The sequence below is a fragment of the Musca autumnalis genome, unplaced genomic scaffold (genome assembly GCF_047663935.1).
Source record: "Musca autumnalis isolate F117 unplaced genomic scaffold, ASM4766393v1 scaffold_5, whole genome shotgun sequence".
Taxonomy (NCBI): Eukaryota; Metazoa; Arthropoda; class Insecta; order Diptera; family Muscidae; genus Musca; species Musca autumnalis.
The window spans coordinates 69,531,639-69,552,848 of record NW_027412088.1 but is presented as its reverse complement, the minus strand read 5'-3'; the positions used below and the strand labels follow the sequence as shown (position 1 = coordinate 69,552,848).

Genomic DNA, 21,210 nt, shown 5'->3' with positions numbered 1-21,210 from the left:
TTCGTATTTATCTAAAAGCTTTCGTATATTTCATAAAAGCTTTTATATTTCAGGGTTTCCATGATACTTATTTTGTGAATTTTTCATAGCCATCTGCACGTAAAATGTGTTACTTGATGGCAACCCCGATAAACAGAAGACAAACAAAAAATAAGAAAAAAATGTTATCAAATTTGTCAAAAAATAATTGTGATAATATGAAGAAACGTATGTACATATACGCGTGTGCTTCTATGGAAATAAATAAAATTGCATTCCCTTCCAGTTTTCGTGTGTTTTGTGCTATTTACTCAAATTATTTAATTTTCATTCAAAACGATTGGTCTTTTCCATTCGTTTATTTTTGACGTATTCGTTCGTCTGATTTTTTTACGAAAACCAAAAAAATTACGAAAATAAGAAGCTTTCATTTTTTTGTCACACGAATACAAACGTCAACCGCTATGAAAACCAAATTGTGTCTTCGTTCATGAAATCGACGAACGAATGGGCAAAAATTTTTTACAAAAACACGCTGTAAGTACCAAATTACAGGTAATTTGCTACGAAATTGTGGCTTAAATCCTTAAAATGCCGAAAATCTTAAGGTACCGTTATGTGGGGGCTATACCAAAACATCAGCCGATATTGTTCATATTTGAGCCATTATTACCCACAGGTACAAGCTGAGTTTGTGCCAAATTTCAGTGACGAATCGAAATTCGTTTGCAAGTTATTAATTTCGCGCCGCTAGATCAGTGCTTTCGATCACCGCTGCAGTTATGATGAACTTCTCTGCAAATTGTGCCGTAAGATATTTTGTTTGGACTCGGCGATAAACAGTAGGTCCCATATCAATGAGCTAATATGAATAAGCGTGCACTCATTCATATGAGAGAAGTCTCCCTTGTAAAAATGTTGAACTTTTGCTGAATTTAAACGTGGTCGTACAAGCATTGAAGATGAACCACGTAGTGGACGTCCAAAAACAGCAACAACAACAGAAATTGTAGCCAAAGTGTATGATATTGTATTAAATGATCGACGACTAAAAGTGCGTGAAATTGCTAATATCACGGGCATCTCAAATGATCGAGTCCATTTAATTTTGCATGAAGAACTACAGATGAAAAAGCTTTCCGCAAGATGGGTGCCGCATTTGTTAACAGTCGATCAAAAACGCATTAGAATGAACATTTCTCAAGCTTGTTTGGATCGTTTTAAGCGAAATAAAATGGATTTTAATTTTTCATCAAGACAACGCATCAGCGCACAAGAGTGTTTTAACAATGGCTAAAATCAACGAATTAAAGTACGAGTTGCTTGACCACCCACCTTATTCTGCTGATTTAGCTCCCAGTGACTTTTACTTGTTCCTAAATCTAAAAAAAATCCTTGCTGGGAAGCGTTTTACCTCAAATGAAGATGCAATTACAGTTGTAAACCACTATTTTGAAGACCTTGAGGAAAACTATTTTAATCAAGGGATAGAATTGCTAGAAAAGCCTTGGACTAAGTGTATTGAAGATTCAGGAGATTATATTGATAAATAAAAATATTTTTGAAAAACTAACTATTCTCTTTCATTGATAGGCTAAAAAGTTTCCGAACCGCCCTCGTAATGTACGCTCGTGAGGTTCTGTGCTTACCGGTTATTTGAGTTGGTGCCTGCAGGGTTGTAAAGAGCGTTGTGACATTATCACAGGTAGTATGGACTTGCCCCCGAAGAAAATTGTACCATCGTGAAAGGGGGCCGCGAGCGCAATCTGCTGTACAAACTGCCATGCCGGTCAGACAAGACTCCCTAACACTGTACTTGTGCCAAAATTTTTGAAAATTTGTGTGGAACAGGGACGTACGCAGGGGGGCCCAGGGGACTCTTTTTGAGAGAATCTTCCAATGAAATCTGAATTTATTCATGTCGCATCATACCACTATTAAATACGAATTCCGTAATGAATATACTCCATGTTTATCATGTCAGAGTCAAGCTATATAGATTTCTCGAGGCTTTACACCCATCCGGTATCCACAAAATTACAAATACAGCATTGGGAATGCATGAAAAATTTCTATGGGACAAAATGTATAAAGGGTTCTACGTGGACTATATACTGAAATCCAATTTGAAATATTTTTCACTGCCTTCTCCAAAATTTTGTTATTTATTGCAAAACAATAGAAGAAAATAATGAAGAAAAAATGGATTTGTGTGCCTCAAAAATGGTAAAATCTGCCATATTTAGAATACTGGCTTGTATAATTGTACCCTCAGCCTCTAGGATTATGAGATAATATACACTTTGAAACGATACAAATGTGCCTCATCGAAATAATGATTTTAAACTCCACATATGTTTAGACGAAATTTGTTTCAGACCAGCTGGAATTCTTTGCACAGTCCGTCCGTCTCTATCTCTGTTTGTCTGGCAGGCTGGAGCCTCGAACGGATCAACCGATTTGGTCCAAGTTTTGGATCTCATGATATTTTGTCCAAATTATATTTAAGTCATATCGGTACTTCCGCCATAAAAGTTGAAAAGTGTTAGCTAAAATGGTACATGCGATGTCTCTCAAAGGGAGTGATTCGATCTAAACATTGCACGCAATTTAAATTTCTGCGATATTACATAACGTGCACCTACATATGATTAAAAGCTTCAAAATACTGAAAACTGGCGGAAAATTGATATGGAGACCGATATGGTTTATTTTCAATTCTAAATATCCAAGGACTTTAATTTTCTACTCTGTAATTAGATAAAATTATATCATAAAAACTGTGAGCTTTTTCTATTGAATTTGTATACTTTGTGTCAATACTTCATATAAAATCAATTAACAATTGTAACGTGACCGTTTCATACAATTCTCACATCTCATTCGACCCGCATTGATATCCAACCCACCTTAATATTTCCATTATACCGTAAGTACCAATCATACATACAAACTTAACCCATACTCAATAGTGGCCTATCATCCATCATATAGCATATGTTGGGTTCAGTGCAGTCAACTACAATCGCATTCAATTATAATTCTCATTCACTTAGTGCAACCACCCGAATATGTATTCTGCAGGGACGTACGCAGGGGGGGGGGCACAGGGGGCCGTGCCCCCCCCGATATGGTTTGGTCGAACAAAATTTGTTTAGCTACTGTAAAAAAATATTACATATTTTCTTTCTCATAAACATTTTTTAATGATTGGAGATTTCAAATAAAATGAAAACTTATATTTTTCTGAAGTTTCTGTTCAGAAAATGAACATCATTAATAAGTTTTTAAGAAATTTTTTAAAAATTTTTGTTTGGACCTATACTCTTTCTGAGAGAAACTTCTAATGGTTTCTGAATTACTTCTTCATGTCATATCAATCCACTATTGTATACGACCTCCGTAATGAATATACTCCATGTTATTCGAGCTATATAGAGGTTTCGAGGCATTACACTCAATGGAAATGCATGAAAAAATGACTATTGGATAAAATTTATGATGGGGTTTTCCGTGGACAATATCTTAAAAGCCAATTAGAAATTTGTTTCAGAGGCTTGACCAAAATTTTTTATACTATTTTTGACAAATTGTTTGCCAGACAGTAGCGGGAAAATGACGTAAAATGAATTTGTTTGCGTCAAAAGCAGCTAAAATCTGCTATATTTCGCAAATCCACTTGAATTTTTTCACGATCATCAACTAACTCTGTCCAACATTTTTAAGGTAGTCGTGTGCAAACAACTTCTACCGAGCATTTTATGAAAGTACCGACCCAAACCACAGAAACACTATTTGGTTATTGTTTAGTCAGATCTAGCTAAGATTTTATGTTCTCATCTTAAAATGGCTAAATATTGAATTTCTCAAACAAATCGGGGCTATATCTCGGAAACCAATTCCAAATTTGTTTTGACCTTTTTAGCAAACTTATAGATAAGGGAACAAAGAAAATATTTTTACAAAAAATCGACTCGAAAAACTGCATTAGCGATATAAGATGTATGCAATATCTAAAAGTTCCACAGTTTTGATATAGTTTGCACCATATCTCCCAAACTTTCAAATTTGTCGTAATGATATCTTTGAAAAAAAAATTCGCTTGAATGTGATACACAATTCATCTAAACATGCCTTTGTTGTCTAATGTCTCTATCTTTATCTTGTAACTTGAATATTTTTCCACGATCATGTAATAAATATATCAATAATTCACCACGAATTGCCAAGTATGAGAATAATCTATTCAATGTCAATGGTGTTTGATATACATGATGTAAAAATAGTGACATAAAATACTGCTGAGCTCTATTGCTCCAACCACCTCACGCTTGAGCTCCAACCACCTCACACGGTGTCATATGGGTTTTGTGCAACATTCAGGCTATTTTCTCAGGAAGTATGGACTTGCCCCTGATGAAACTTGTACCGTCTTATGGGTGGCAGTGAATACAAGTTGCTAAAACAAAAATCAAAGCGATTCGAGAGCAGGTCCTAAACTGAACTTATCCGATATTTTATGTGGAAGGTATCCGAAGGAGTGGACCGATTGAGTCCATATTGGAACCTCATCTAAGTCTGGTAGATATTTCTCGATTTGCAAAGTATGGTTAAGAGTTATTGTACCTACAAATTTTCCGAACATTTTCGAACCTTTGTGGAGGAGGTACCGGAAGGAGTGGACCGATATAACCCATCTTCGAACTTAAACTAAGTTTGGACAAAATATTACGAAAGCCAAATTTTGGACCGAGAGTTATCGTGCGCTCCAGCCAGACAGACGGACGGACATTGCTCAATCGACTCCAAATTGTCTGAAACACATTTCGTTCAAACATACTTGGGGTCTAAAACCGTTATTTCGATGAGGCACATTTTGCCCGTATGAAAATGTATATGGCGAAAACCAAAAATCCTTTGCAATTCCATTTGAAAAAAATTAAAAAATTTTTTTGCGAGCACATCTACAATTTTTGGCATAGAGGTTAAGAAAAAAAGTCTGGTTTCAAGTCTGTTCGCGGTCACAAAATTGGACGATGCGCGCAAAAGTTATAGCGGGTTTTATTCTCATATCGACGACTCCAAACAATAGTATGCTAAGTCGACTTAGCATGTTTTCAAGTTCTTTACATTTTTATATTTAACGTCCTTTAACTTAAATTCTGTCAGATTTTGGTAATGATCGGACAATCCGAACAGAAGTTATAGACAAATATTTACTTAGCATAGTACTGAAGGTCAAAGAAATTTCCAAACTTTTAGAGCTTGTCCTGCAAAACTCGCTTTTCAGAATTAGCAAACTATTATTTGAAGGTCTCGAACGTCCTTTAACTTAAATTCTGTCCAATTTTGGTAATGATCGGTCAATCCGAGCAGAAGTTATAAACAAATATTGACTTAGCATAGTACTGAAGTTCAAAAAAATTTCCAAACTTTTAGAGCTTCTCCTGCAAAACTCACTTTTTAGACTTAGCATACTATTATTTGGAGGTGTCGATATAAAGAAGAAATATTTAAAAATATCTTATTTGTTGTTATAAGAAAATGTATGCATAAATCGTTAACAGCATTCTATATCTATTTGTATATGTTAAAATAGTTATTAAATTTATTATTATTTTCGCGGAAAATCAACAAATAATACAAACAATTTGAAGAAAATCCAAATTATCCTGTCCCAGAGTCCGTACAAACCCTCAAAAATAAATTAAAAAATATATGGGGAATCTAGACAATGCGTAGAAAAATATGATACCAAATTTATAGAGAATGCGTACATAAATTGCATAGTATAGCAACAACAAAAAAATTTTTGTTGGAAAATATTGTTGCAAATATATTTTTTGGTTTGATTCGAAAAATTAGAAAAAAATATTTGGGAGTTCTCCAACTATTTCGCTAAAATCCCATACAATAATTAATGTGTACTGCTAAAACTTCATAAAGAAATATGGTTTATCATCGTGAAAGCTTATTTGCTTACTGTGATAACTTATAAGGATAGGAAATTAAGAGTAATATTGAAATTACAATCATTCAAAAAATGTGGAAATTAAAAAGCCTAGTATTCGCGAATTAGTTAAAATCAGTTGTTGCGCATCCGTTTTTGGATACAGCGAATCAATCTCTTTCAATATTTATGCATATTTCGATGTTTCACTCAGCGGCCATTGTGTGCCGCCAGTTGCATCACACAATGCAAAAAACATTAAAGTGGGTAAAAATCGGGCAATTTGCATACGATTTTGATGCGCATCCGGTTTCAATAGCACCCGTCAAAAATACGTCTATATACACATATTTCAAACAGATTCTTCAAGAACCGCGGATGTGCCTCCACATTCTATTTTTGGTAAAAACTCCATATTACTCGCGAATCTCTGTAATTTATGTCACGCGTTTTCGCAAATATTATAATCGCGTATAAAGGATTCCATTTACGTAAAAAATTTAAAGAAAATCGCGGTTTAGTACGCGGATTTGTCAAAATAAATTTTTGCTGATTTTCCTATTTTCAGGGTATCTATATCCGCGGTTTTAGTGGATGGATTCGATCGCGGCAGGTCTCACTAGATCCGTCGCGTAAAAAACTAAATTCACGCGGAGTACAAATGAAATTGAATGGCACTTGTAAATTTTAAACGCAAAAAATAGGTTTTTTAAAAAAATTCACGCATGAATTTTATCTTGTTGCGCGTCCGAATTATTAAAAAAAATCAAAAAACACCGAAATTCCGGCTTCAAAATGTCAGCATCAATTTTAGATGAATGCAGTTTATATATCGAAAAATAATACACTAGTATCATATTGCCTATGAAGTATTCTTTGAGTCTTTCTTTGGGCATATGTCTATAAAATGTAAGATTAAGCTAGAAATCGGAAGGGAGCATAAAAAAACTTGTTGGCTTCAACCCATTTTTACCTATTTTTCTACATTGATGCCAATACAGCTTACACGTAAATTAATTTTAATGGTCGACCTTATGGGATTCCTCCTAAAACACTTCATTTTAAAGAATGTGTATCTAACTATATAGAATATGATAACAGTTCGCGAATTCTGAATGGGTGAAACTCGTATTCATCGATTGTAAAATATTTTTGTTTTTCTACATATACCCTCGTTAGCATAAATGCTGAGGGTATAAAAATAATGTGTTATTCTTAGGTTATCGACACAATATCTAGATATAGAAGTTCAAGCTGCACTTGCGGATTCGAGTTATTCTTCTTTTTCGAGGTATACCTTCCAACACATTTAACCCGTGGATAAATTAATTTCTCCTACACGCGAATAGAGTTATATAGGGGTCGGATTAAAAGAATTTCCAAAATCTAATCTAAGATCTTCGAAATACTGAAAATCTTGAGATATCAAAAACAATTGCAATTCTCTGCGGTTATAAAATTAAAAACTTTGATGTTGTTTTTTCAATTCTATATATCCGAGAACTTATATTTTATACTCTGTAAAAAATAAAATTGTACCCTAAATACTACTGAATTTAAGTACGTTGTGTCAATATATCGTATAAAATCAACATACAAACCCTTTAAAATAGCTTTACGTAACGCTACATAACATTTAAAATTTTCATGATTTTTGGTCAAGTTGGCCCCCCCCGAAATGAAATCCTGCGTACGTCCCTGGTATTCTGGTTTTATTCACCCAGGTCGTCGATCACCAGCCGAACAAAGTACGAACAGACGTGTGGCTCGTCCGCGGTCTACCATACTAGTTAGCTACGATTCGACCCAGCTCATAGCAAGCTCTCAGCGCTTACACGCTCCCAGCTCTTAGCAAGCTCACAGCTCTTAGCAAGCTCTCAGCGCTTACACGCTCCCAGCTCTTAGCAAGCTCACAGCTCTTAGCAAGCTTCCAGCTCATAGCAAGCTCTCAGCGCTTACACGCTCCCAGCTCTTAGCAAGCTCACAGCTCTTAGCAAGCTCCCAGCTCATAGCAAGCTCTCATCGCTTACACGATGCCAGCTCTTAGCAAGCTCACAGCTCTTAGCAAGCTCCCAACTCATAGCAAGCTCTCAGCGCTTACACGCTCTTAGCAAGCTCACAGCTCATAGCAAGCTCTCAGCGCTTACACGCTCCCAGCTCTTAGCAAGCTCACAGCTCTTAGCAAGCTCCCAGCTCATAGCAAGCTCCCAGCTCATAGCAAGCTCTCAGCTCACAGTCAGCTCAAGCTCATAGCCAGCTCCATGCTCTTAGCCAGCTCCCATTAACCGATCTCTTCCCCACAGCAACCCGAGCCGAGTCACACACCCGACGACTACCGACGGCAACCCGAATACGACAGAGCCGAGCCACATACCCGACGATTGCCAACGAGCCGACAGCAACACGAATACCACAGGGCCGAGCCACATACCCAACGAGCCGACAGCAACCCGAATACTACAGAGACGAGACACACACACGCCGATTGTAGACGAGCCGACAGCAATCCGAACACCACAGAGCCGAGCAACACACCCGACGACTGCCGAGTTGACAGTCACCCGAATAGCCTACAACATCCGAATACATCAGAACCGACGCAAGCATACACGATTCCTATCGAGTCAACAACAACAACCCGGCTACCATTGAGCCCACATCTAAATCCTGATCACCATCGAGCCGATTACAACAACCATATTGTCATCTATCCATTGGTTATCTAAGATACACCGCATCCATATTCCTCACACATATTGTTCGTGGGTCCTTAGGTCGACCCTGGCAGCGACTGAGCTTACCTCAGCCCTAGAGAAAACCACTCGTTATACAATACCTTTAAAATAGCTTTACGTATCGCTACACAACATTTTAAGTTTTCATGATTTTTGGCCAAGTTGGGGCCCCCTCCGAAATGAAATCCTGCGTACGTCCCGCAGTGTTGCCGCTTCCATACAAATGTGGACAAAAATAGAAGGCGTTGACCTAGGTTGATGAATTTTTGCACAAGTACTTATGAGGGCACAGGAATGAAAAATATCAACTTTGGTCCATATCGGTTCAGATGTGGATATAGCCCCCACATATATCTTTTCCCGATTTTGTTGTAACTCGGTCAATTTTAATCGAATAGCCTTCAAATGTTATATGTAATATTTTCTTAGGCTCCTGAGTAGTTTCACCGATTTTCGTAAAAATCGATTTTGCTATAAATCGCTCAATATTTGATGAATAGTCTTCAAATTGAACATGGGACATTTCCCCAGGCCCCTGTTCAGTTTTACCGATTTTGCAAAAATCGGTATAGATTTGGATATAGCCTCCATATATATCTTTCACCGATTTTGCTATAAATCGGTCAATTTTTGAAAAATAACCTTCAAATTTAACATAGGATGTTTTCTAAGGCCTGTGTCCTCATAAGTACATTTGCAAACATTCATCAACCCAGGTCAGCGGTAAAACTGAACAGGGGCCTGAGGAATCCCATGTTAAATTTGATGGCCATTCATCAAAAATTGAGCGAATTATAGCAAAATCGGGGAAAGATATACATATATAGGGGATATATCAAAATCTGAACCGATTTTTGCTAAAATCGGTGAAACTACTCTGGAGCCTAACAAAATATTACATATTAAATTTGAAGGCTATTCGATTAAAATTGATCGAGTTATAGCAAAATCGGGGAAAGATATATATAGGGGCTATATCTGGACCGATTGTTGTAAAAATCGGTGTAGCTACTTAGGGGCCTAAGAAAATAACACATACTAAATTTGAAGGCTATTCGATCAAAATTGAACGTGTTGTAGCCAAATCGGGAAAAGATATATATGGGGGATATATAAAATCTGAAAAGATATATCTCAGAAGGTTGCAAGGATGGGCAGAATGTTTTTAAACATTTTGATTTGGAAGAGATGTCCAATTAACGGAAAACAGGAGCCAAGGTGGCAATAGGTGGCAATCAAAAGATCTGCTCTATTTAATATTAAGAATTTAGAATTTTTTTTATCAAATTTAAATTTTGATTTCTTGATAACGGTACATTGCCCATGTGCAGTTAATATCAACTTTTTGTACTAAAACGTTATATTTATAGTCCTTTCATCAAATCCCCATCCAAAACTTTTAGTATTATCAACATATTTTTCAGAAAATGTTATTTTAAATGTCGTCTAATTTTCTCCTAAGATTACCTGGGAAATATTTTTCATATTTAAAGAGCTATAACTTCATTATGGATGCACATATCGACAAAATTCTTTCAGATTCTTTGTATTGGATGTGTTTACTGTAAGAAAAAAACATAAACATATGTAAAAGTTAACATCACATTTTTTGATTTTTGTCCACGCGGCAACACTGTGCGTTCCTGCCACATAGTGGTGTAGGGTATAACGATACATTCGATTCAAAATCAGATATACTTTTTCCGTTCAGCTTTTTTATGGTTTAAAAAGAAGAAACAATTTTTAATTTAAAAGTCGAAATGTGATCACCCTAATATCCATCCTTACCATATTCCATAATGTCCTTTTTACAAAAAATAAAACAAATATTTATTTTTAAAAGTTTTCATTTTAAATGTTTTTATTTCAAATCTTTTTGTATCGTTTTGAAATTTAAATAAATTCAATCTTTAAGTAGCATATGGAGATGTTGTATTCCCCTTAAAAAGTCAATAATGGTTTTCTTTCGTTTATTGTAAGTTTACAACTTTTATTTTCAAGAGGAGAATAAAAAGGCCATGAAAAGGGAGGAGGTAAGCCAAATTGACGTTTAAAACGAAATTTAATATTTTAAGTAATATGGCTTAAACTTTTTTTGTGTATAATTTGTAAGGTTTTTAGTTTAGTGTGCTGTGTTTGAATATAGAATAAGTAAACACTGAAGATTTTTCTTTTTATTTTAGAAATTTTAATTTATTTTTGTTTTTGTTTTTTGTTTCTTTGTTTTATAAACTATATATTTATATATGTATGTAAGTATATATATTGGCTATAACTTAAATTTATATCGATAAAAATACATTTCACATTTACAATTAAGCAAAAAAATACTGTTTTGTGCAAATTATCAATAATGTAACAAAACTAAGTTCATTTAATTTATATATTTCTTAGAATATTTTATTTTATTTTTTTTAACTAACTAGATTTGTTAATATAGAAAAGAAGTTAATATTTAATGCATATTTATTTTAGACAAGATTAAATAGACATTTATATAATAATAATGAAAAAAGTAATTAATATACCACAATGAGAAGAATGTTGAAAGGCATTTAGTAGTTCTGTTCGATTTATGCTTAACTTTTAAGCTTAATAAAATTGTGTGTGTGTTGTTTTTGTATTCTTAAAATCTATATGAAAATAAATAAGGCGTATGAGGTGAATAATTTTTTTTGTTTATTCTTAGAGTGTCCATTTACAGTCAGTTTTATTATTGGGATGGATTTGTTGTATGTGTTTTTTTGTTTTTACATTTCAGACCAGTTTTTAAAGGACACTATTATTTGTTGTAAATCTCCCAAATTGTGGGTAAATTTTGGTGAGAGATAACCACTAAGCAATTGGAATTCGAAATTAGACAATTTTCCTAAAACGGAAAATTTCAAAAATATATTTTTTTGTTTTAAGCATATAGAAATTTTGTCAGAATTTTTGTAGATACATTTTAAATATGTTTCTTAATGATTCTTCATTCCCTCATTTTTTGTACCCACATTTGAGATATTTTTCATAGTTATTTTTTAAAAATATTGGAAATTAAATCTTTATGAGTAAGTACAATATATATTTTGCTTAATAAATTATTTAGCTTTTAATTTGTTTTTATTTTTGTTTGCAGAGCAGTTTTTTTCGATTCGATTTTCAATTCGTTACTTTTTCCCCATAACGAAAAATACAAATAAAATAATAATAAATTTTAATTGAGATCTATTTGATGTTTTTGCCTAATAATAAAATGTTGTATATAACTGTTAAGTTTTTAAATTAATTATTATTTACAGTCGAATATGTTAGAAAAGTATATCCCTGTTTCGATGAATATTCGAATATAATACACAGTGTTGAGTTCGGTGTGCATTTATTTTCATTAGGTGTGTTTGCATTTTTAAATGTATGCATAGTGATAAAACATTTGAAAATCAGATTAAAACAAGTAATAAAGTATCAGTCGGCTTTGCCGACAGTGATATACCCTCAGCCTGTGCAAATTGAAGCAAAAAAAACTTTAGGGTGTTTTTCAAATTATGGGCGTGTGAACCGATAAAAATGAGGATCCTAATCCAAATCCTAACCGACAAAAATGTGGATCCTAAAGTTCAAATGTATCGCGGAGGAGGTACTTTAAGAAATGGATCTTATTTTGAGAGTCATATCTTTTCGATAGAGTCATACCCGATAGAGTTGTACATACAATTCGATAGAGTTGTACCCTAAATTTGAACAAAATATTACGAGACCCAAAGTTTGGTCCAAAATGGTTGCACCGTTCATATACCGTGCATACCTTTTTAGTGACATTTTCTAAATATTGGGGGAAGTACCGGAAGTTGGGAACCGGTATTGTCCAATTTCGAACTGAAACTAAGTTTCGACAAAATATGACGAAGGCCAAATTTTGGACCAAATCGGTTGATCAGTTCGAGAGTTTTCGTGCTCTCCAGCCACTACATACGGTGACATAGAGGGTTTCCACACCTTTCGGGCTGTTTTCTCAAGAACTATGAATATGCCACTGTAAAAAATTTTTACCGTCGTATTTGAAGCAGCGAATGCAAGCTGTTTCAACGAAAATCAAAGTGATCCGAAAGCAGGTCTTAAAGTGAACTTGTACGAAATTGTGTGTGGGAGTTACCCGAAGGAGTGGACAAATATAGTCCATATTCGAACCCGATCTATATCTGGTAGAAATATAAGGATGTGTAAAGTATGGACCAAATCGATCTCTCCCTTCAAGAGTTATCATGCGCACAATATTTTCTAACATTTTCGAACTTTTGTGGGGGAGGTACCTGAAGGAGTGGACCGATATATCAAACTTAAATTAAGCTAGGACCAAATATTACGAAGGCCAAATTTTGGACCAAATCGGTTCATCTGTTCCAGAGTTATCTTGCGCTCCAACCACTACAAACGGTGTCCAAGGGTTTTAATTTTTGGAAATTTCAGGCTATTTTCTCAGGAAGTATGGACTTGCCCCTGATGAAACTTATACCGTCGTACGAAGGGCAGTGAATACATGTTGCAACAACAAAAATTGAAGCGATTCGAGAACAGGTCCTAATCTTAACATTTCCGAAATTTTGTGTGGGAGGTACTCGAAGGAGTGGACCGATAGAGTTCTTATTGAAATCTCACGTAAGTGTGGTAGAAATTTTACGATGTGCAAAGTATGGATCAAGTCCGTTATTCCCTTCAAGATTTATTGTGGGCACAAATTTTCCGAACATTTCGAACTTTTGTGGGGGAGGTACCTGAAGGAGTGGACCAATATGGCCCATCTTCGAACTTAAATTAATTTTGGTTAAAATATTACGAAGGCTAAAGTTTGGACCAAATCGGGTTATCCGTTCGAAAGTTATCGTGCGCACCAACCAACCAGACAGACGTACGGACATTGCTAAATCGACTCCAAATTGTCTGAATCGGATTTCGTTCAAACAAGATAAAGATAAGGATAGAGGATAGGCGTATTTTCCCCAGGAAAAATTGAGAAATAAAACACCACGGATGCCACAATGAAGTCCGAAAATTCCACCAAAGAGTTAAACATCAAACTGATAGCTTTGGTACAGGCACATCCTTGTGTAGAGACGAGCATGGTAATCCGGTACCGATAGCGTTCTCAGGATTTGAAAAGAGCATTTTACATTCTGTTGCTATCCAATACTAACAACAATGACGAAGATACCACATGTCTAATTTTATAAGATGGAATTTAGTAAAGATAACAATAAACCAGCTCAAGAAGTTAAGTGTAGACGAGCGCTTTATGTTCCGTTCTTCACAATACACACCAGATCTCGCGCCTTCTTCCATATTCGACCCATCAGTGAAGATGGATAGATTATCAGGAAGTGGTCTACCTTGCGCCCACTTACTCGTATCAGGGATTATTACCTCAGCTCTATCAAAGTCCAGAATTGCCGAAATGTTGTTGCTTTCACCCTTCAAGTCACTTAGACCAACCTGACTACCTAACCGTTGCAGAACGCTTGAATACTCACCAACTACCGTGCTTTCTTTATCTTCCATCCATCAGAGGCCAGCCCTGCGCCCACTCTCTCCTATAAAGGATTGTATAAAAGTCCTGGATTGGCGAAATATAGTCGGTTTCACCCCACCTGTCACTTAGCCCAAACCCTGAACAACGCCCCACATATTAAACTCCCTGAGCTTCAAGGTATATTTTGATGCTTGATACTGAACTAGAATATCCAGGGGCTGGATATTCGGTATAACATGATCGAAACCGACGCAGCTCATTGCACAGCAGCACGTTGGTTCGAAGTAATACTTAAGACCTGCCACCAGATGAGGCGGCCTAGGACAATGTCCTATTCAGCCAGTGTATTACATGCATTCTGAGACCACAGTTTTTTTACCTATGGAGTTCTTTCTTAAAGGAATAAAGTGCAATTAGGCCCCTCTTGATGCGCTCCTCAGTATTCCTCTTGCATTTTAACCGATGGTACAGCTCCAGGTTGTTGTTGTTGTAACAGTGTGTGTTAATATGTTTGCATGTTCGTTCTTCTGTTCAATCTGGCTCTATCTCCAGTTCCAGGAACGTGGCTGCTTCGATGGGATGTAACCACAGATCCACTGGAGTTAGATGAGTAGGTTTGGCTGGGCAGTTGAACAGGTGTTTTGTGTCGTGCGGGCCCATGCCACATACTGGGCAGATGTCTTGCACGGCGCGGTCGATTTCCGCCCAATAAGAATTTAGGCGACTGCAATATCACGAGCGTAGTTGAGCCAAAACTACTGTAGTTTGTCGTGGCAGCTGATGCTCCTCAGCTGCAGTAGATGGGGGATGTATTTCGAGGACTTTATTCACACTATAATTGCTTAAGGCCTCGGCAACTGCATCCGTGTGAATACTATTTAAACCTGCTTGATACGCTTGTCGATCTAGGGGTTCTCTCCTGTATCGTTGGACCTCTCCCTCTAGAGCATGGATATCCTTTCTGATCTACCTCTACCCACAAGATGGTGATTGGGATGGTTCACACGGTAACATCCAAGCAGGTACTGCAACGAAAGCATCTCTCACTGGAAGAATCTTTGCCTGCTCATGTAGATGGTCCACTGAAGATTTGAGGAGGCACCCTGTTGCTGTTCTCAGGGCGGCATTCTGGCAAGTTTGAATCTTTTTCCAATTCGTATCGCATAATCTCGGGGACCAGATTGGCGCCGCATAGCTTACCACAGACTGACCTATCGCGTTATATGTGGTCAACAAGGTTTCTTTATCCGCACCCCAAGTGCTGCCGGCTAGGGACTTGAGGACCTTGTTCCTACTTTTCAGTTTGTCGCAGATAGCTGTGCCGTGCGAGCACGACGTGAAAGTAGGGTCTAATGTGACCCCTAACATTTTGGGGCAGTTTGTGGTCGGAATTCTGCTACCGTCGACGACGACATTCAATTCTCTTCCATGTGGTGAACAGCGTGGCTGTTGATTTTGTGGCGGAAATCTGCATATTCCTCGAATGCAAAAAGGTGGTAAGATCTGTTAAATAGTTGTTCAGTCTCTCACATATGTCATCAGGATAGGTACCCGACGCCAGGATCGTGCAATCACCCGCATACGTTACGATCTCGATGCCGTCTGGAGGGGGCGAAATACAGGAGAGGTAGAGGTTAAACAGTTCCGGAGATATCACCCCACCTTGGGGAACTCCCTGTTTCACTCTACGGGGTTTGGACTTCTTGTTCCTGAATTCCACGTACGACTGGCGTCCACACATATAATTGACTATCCAACGTTTCAAGCTTGGCCGGAGGGTTGCCTGCTCAATGTCCTCAACCAGCGTGGAGTGCCTGACTGTATCAACGGCTTTTGATAAGTCAAGCGCCACCATCACTTTTCTATCGCACGGCCGTCTCTGGTTGAGTCCTTGACAAATATGTGTGGTAGTGGCGTGCAGCGCAGTTGTCGTGCTGTGCTGCTTACGGAATCCATGCTGATGATCGGCAACTTCATAGCTGTTTCTGATACTGGGGAGGACTAAGGCCTCAAGGGTCTTTGCTACGGGCGACAAAAGCGAAATCGGCCTTTACGATTCATTTTTGCTGGCATCCTTGCCGGGCTTCCGTAGTGGGACCATCCTGCCCATTTTCCAGACTTCGGGTACAATTAGGATGGATAGCGACAAGTTAAGAACTTTAGTGAGATACTCCACTCCCGGCTCATCCAGCAGCTTCAGCATTACCATGGGGATTCCATCAGGGCCCAACGCTTTGGATGATTTAGCGTTCCTGATGGCATTGGCAACATCATCCATTGTAAACTGTGGTGGTTCCTCCTCGGGAGGAAAAGATCTTCGCCCTGTCACTCTCGGGGTGCTCGACAAACTGTCGATTGAAATAACTTGCGCACCTCTTTGGGTCAGTCAACGTAACGTCGCTAAACGTAACTGAGGTCCTATCTTCCCTTCTTCCAGGTTTCGAGAGTGACCTAACCGTTGCCCACAATTCACCTATACCGGCTCCAATGTTGCAGCTCTTCAGATGATTTAACAACATGTTCCGCCTATGCTCGCCGACCAGCCTGTTAACATCCAGTCTCAGCTCCCTGACTCTGGGGTCATTGCGGTTGGTTCGGCGAAGCTCATCACGCTCATTTGCTAATCCCGTCGCCTCTGCTGGGAAGTTTGGTGTTACTTCGGGTAATCGACCAGCAGGGATATGGCGAGCGGCTGCAGCAGGGATGATGTCTTGGAACGTCCTTTCCGCTACCCGAACATCAGAAGGATTGGGCAGTTCTCTGAAGCGGTGATTGGTGAACTCTCTGAAACCCGGCCAATCAGCTTTCTTATGATTGACGAATGTGCGGCGTTCAGAGGTAATAAAATCGGGTGGTCTGCTAATGGGGATAATTATGGGGAGATGGTCAGATCCAAGGGAAATGACGGGTTGCCAGGTAAGGTCATTTGTCAGACCAGGTGACACGATGGTTATGTCTGGCGAGCTGTGACACTCTCCTCTAATGCTGGTAGGGGCGTCCTCATTGACGTCTCTGGTCGTTTCCGAGGGCCGAATGCCACATTTCATGATGCGCATTAAAGTCCCCCAGGACCAGACGATTATGACCATCCAAAAGCGGGCTAATGTTAGGCACGTAACCTGAGATACAGCTATTTCTCGGCGGGATGTATACGTTTAGCAACTCTATCTCGGCAGTTCCACACCTGACTGCTACCCCCATACATTCCTTGTACGGGTCATTAGAGACAGGCTCAAGCGGGATAGGTCTGTATTGGACAGACTGGTGCAATAGGAAAGCTTATCCCCCACCTCCACTTCTTGTGCGATCTTTCCTTAGCACATTGTAACCATCACAATGTTGTAAGCTACAGTTGTTGTTGAGCTTGGTTTCTTGCACCGCAGCGACCTTGATGTTCTTCAGACTTATGAAATCTACTTATGAAATCTACTATATTGTGCGGTTGTTGTCGAGGGGACTGCGGGGGAGTTTCGTAGTCAGACCACGAGAGAGTTTCATAATCCGACGACGAGGCACTGGGGACTGTGTTCACGCAGTATGCAGCAACATGGTCCCTGTCATAGTCCCTCACGTGGACAAGTCCAGAGCAACCCCTTAGATGCACCCACTCCTGACATCTATTGCATCTCACCGAAGGTTAGATGTGGGTGAAGATGCGGATGTGACAAACTGAGCACAGGTATATTGGTCCTGGGTTTTCCTCCGTCCCGGTACGGACCAAAAGAATTCGGAGCAGGCATTCCGGGTTATGCTGCTCCCAGTACAGAAAAACGAAACAAATACAAACATATGTACACTGAGGTGGCAGCCGCTGGCCGGAACGATGATTTTGTGTTGTTCCGGGTCAATCCGGTACGAAAGAACCCGCTGCCGTAGGATAAAAAAATTATAATTTCAATTGGAATTTTCAAAATACAAATGAAACAATTCGAAATTCAATTGGAATTCCCAAATTACAAGTGAAATGTTTCGAATTTAAATTGAAATTATTCGAATTACATGTGCAAATTGTGTAGCGAACTAGATGCCACACAAATGTGCGCAATTTCAAACATTTTTAGGCATTTATGGTTGCATATTCACTTTAGACACATAGGTTCACAATTTCAGCACACTTTATGCGTAAAAATCGTTTTTCAACAAAAATGTTTAAAATTGCGCACATTTGTGTCGCATCTTGTTGCAATAAATTTAGAGTGTAGGTAGTTCAAAAGAACTAGATTTTAATAACTCTAATAAAATTTCCTATATAAGGTTTTTGGATCAAATAGAAAAAATTAAGTGGTAGGAGTTCCAAATTTGTTTGTCACTCTAATGAATACCACTATGGGTACCCCAACCATGATGAAGGAAACTACCAACATATCTATTGCTAACAATCACATGGAACTAGTTGAAATCTCTCTTAGTCGTTATACAAATTTCAAAATAGATTTTTTAATCTGATTTCCCATTGCAAACAATTCTATAAGAATCATTTAAAATATATAGGGATGGTGAGCAGTAATGAAAAGGAATAATTAAAAATTAAATATGTACACACACACATTCGTCAATTACATTTTCAAAACTAGACCAGCCAGTTTTGAAACGAAACTTAAGGAGAGATTTTCAAAATGATTCATCAAAAATAGTAACAGTCATATACAACATTTATGTGAATTTCAGTGAAAATATAAAAAAACTTAGAACATTTTCAACTTAAACACTAAAACTCTAAAAAAAAATAATAATAATAAAAACGATGATAATAATAATTTAGAACAAAAGCAATATGCTTTCCATTAAACGAATTCATTCGGGTTTTTTTGTCAATTAAATTCACGGATCTTCAGGCAATTGTGAAATAGGGATACGCAAGACAACTGTCGAGTAAGCGATTAGTCTACTTTTTGTCTGGAAAAGTCTAAAAATCGAAGTCGTATTTTGTTTATAGAGAAAATCGAAAAGTCGATTTTCGATCTTCATACCCATGATTTTTTATATAACAAGTTTTGAAATGGCACCCTTAAAAATCTCTAAAAAAATCGATTTAAGCCACTTTGATCACAATCGAAAGATCTAAAAGTGTTGTTTTTTAGTTAAAGGTATAAATCGAAACATCGAAAAGTCGATTTATTAGCTAAAGGTAAAAATCGAAATATCGAAAAGTCGAATTTTGACTTCATGTACTTATCACTAGGACTGATAATTATGTATATGTAATCCTTTTAGAATTGTCCTGATTTCAAATTGGAGTACACAGCTTCAATTGTAGATGAATCGATTTTTGACTCACCGAACAAGCATTGAAATCTAATGGCGAAACATAGCAAACAAGCAAAACGGTTGTCCAAGTTTAAATGTGTGTGTGTGTTTCATTTTGCCATTATAAAAGCACTCCATATGTTTCCCCATTGCCTGAAGATCCACGAACCTGTGCACTATTCCTTCCTTAGACTGCAAGCAACAGATAGCCCGAAAGAAATGAGAACAACCTTGATGACAAAACGCCACAAATGAATCCATAACTTATAAGCAAAAAATAATAGTTTACAAAACCGTTACATTTTTTCCATTCTTCCTTACGCCGTCAAACAAGCAGCTTGCGCGCAACGTGTGTTTCGCCGCTACACATCTAATGTAAAGGTGGTGGTGTACGATCTGGTGACTTGGAAATTAGCAAATTTTTCGGTACATGCTTATTAATGAAATCCTGCTGCAGCAACTGGTTATGATGATGTTGTTGTTCCTCCAGTTTACGTCTCCGGCTGGTTTTCTGCTGATTCTGAAGAAATCTCAAGTCTCCATAATATGGGTTATTTCGTAGAATTTTAAGGGTGCTATTAAAGTCACGTTTCCATTGACCTTGTGGACACGAGGTGGCGGCACGCCAATTTGGCAAGCGAACACCCAATCTTTGGCATTCACGGGCATAGGCAGCAAAGCTGTCACAATGACACATACCCGTTGGACAATCGCAAACATCCATTTTACAAGCATCGTGATAATTTTCCGGATTCACGGTACTATCACAATCGCCAAATACCTCCGATTCACGCAGCGGCCGGCAGAGGGCATTCGATTTACGTTGCCTGCAGGTAGGCTCAACGGCAATATTTTCTTGTTTACGTGAACAGGCCTTGGGACCGCCTACCTTCCAGGAATTGGCAAAACGCCAGGCCTCGGTGTGGTTGACACCATCACGACTGGTCAAATCATCACGGGTCCAGCCATTGTAATTACCACACAAGCCGCACATGCGATTCTTAAAGCTAGACGGCACCGTCACCTGTAAATAGTTGTTGCCATCCCATTCTATGGTTAAGCCCAAATCCGTCTTCAACATAATACTCTCGCTTAGCTTTTCTATGCTAGTTATGGGCCCAGATGCATACGGCAGAGCGACTCTTGTACCATTAACCTTTACTCGTTGTTTTTGGCCCAAATTTACGCGTATACCTTTCATTTTCAATGTTACCGTCTTCGCCCAAGAGGAGCGCTTGGTTTGGCGACCATCATTTGTCAGGCGTATAGAAAACGTTTTATCATGACAGTCGGAGGCGAGCAAATATTTACAAGAGCCCTGGAAACTGAAAAACTTGCCATCAAATGTTTTGAAATGGGGATCACCAAAGACGGTACATGTCCCAGCAGTTTCAATGCACTTTGGACAGCATTCGCCGGGTAAAACTTTTAATTCTTCATTTGAACGACACTTGACGGCGGGACAACGCATTTCCGAACAGCGTATATTACCACCGGTACAGCGACATGAACGACATGTATCCACATTCCAGGTTTCATTGTTCTGATAAGTTTTGCCATTCAATATGCACTCGGAACGTACCTCCGATGTAATGCATCGAGGGCAACAACCATCCATTTCTTGATATTCCGGAGAACATTCTAAAATCGGACAGGTTTTGCGCTCACAAATACTGGTGCCATTGCTGCAGGTGCAATTGGTGCAACGATCCGGCATGAATTGGATTTTATCGTGCAGAACTTTATTCGCTAAAAAGCATTTGCCTGCAACAAAGGAGAAGAAAAGGCACAAC

At 38.1% G+C, this 21,210-nt stretch overlaps 1 protein-coding gene across 3 annotated transcripts in view; it reads right to left on the bottom strand.

Moving 5' to 3' along the window:
* Positions 1 to 11,520: 11,520 nt before the first annotated feature.
* cv-2 (crosveinless 2-secreting protein) overlaps positions 11,521 to 21,210 on the bottom strand; it is a 393,914-nt gene continuing 384,224 nt past the window's right edge. For all 3 annotated transcript variants that reach the window (XM_073988356.1, XM_073988357.1, XM_073988358.1), the window contains one exon: positions 11,521 to 21,181. In XM_073988356.1, coding sequence (XP_073844457.1) covers positions 19,788 to 21,181 — 1,394 coding nt within the window. In that variant the 3' untranslated portion in view covers positions 11,521 to 19,787. The remainder of the gene's footprint in view (positions 21,182 to 21,210) is intronic.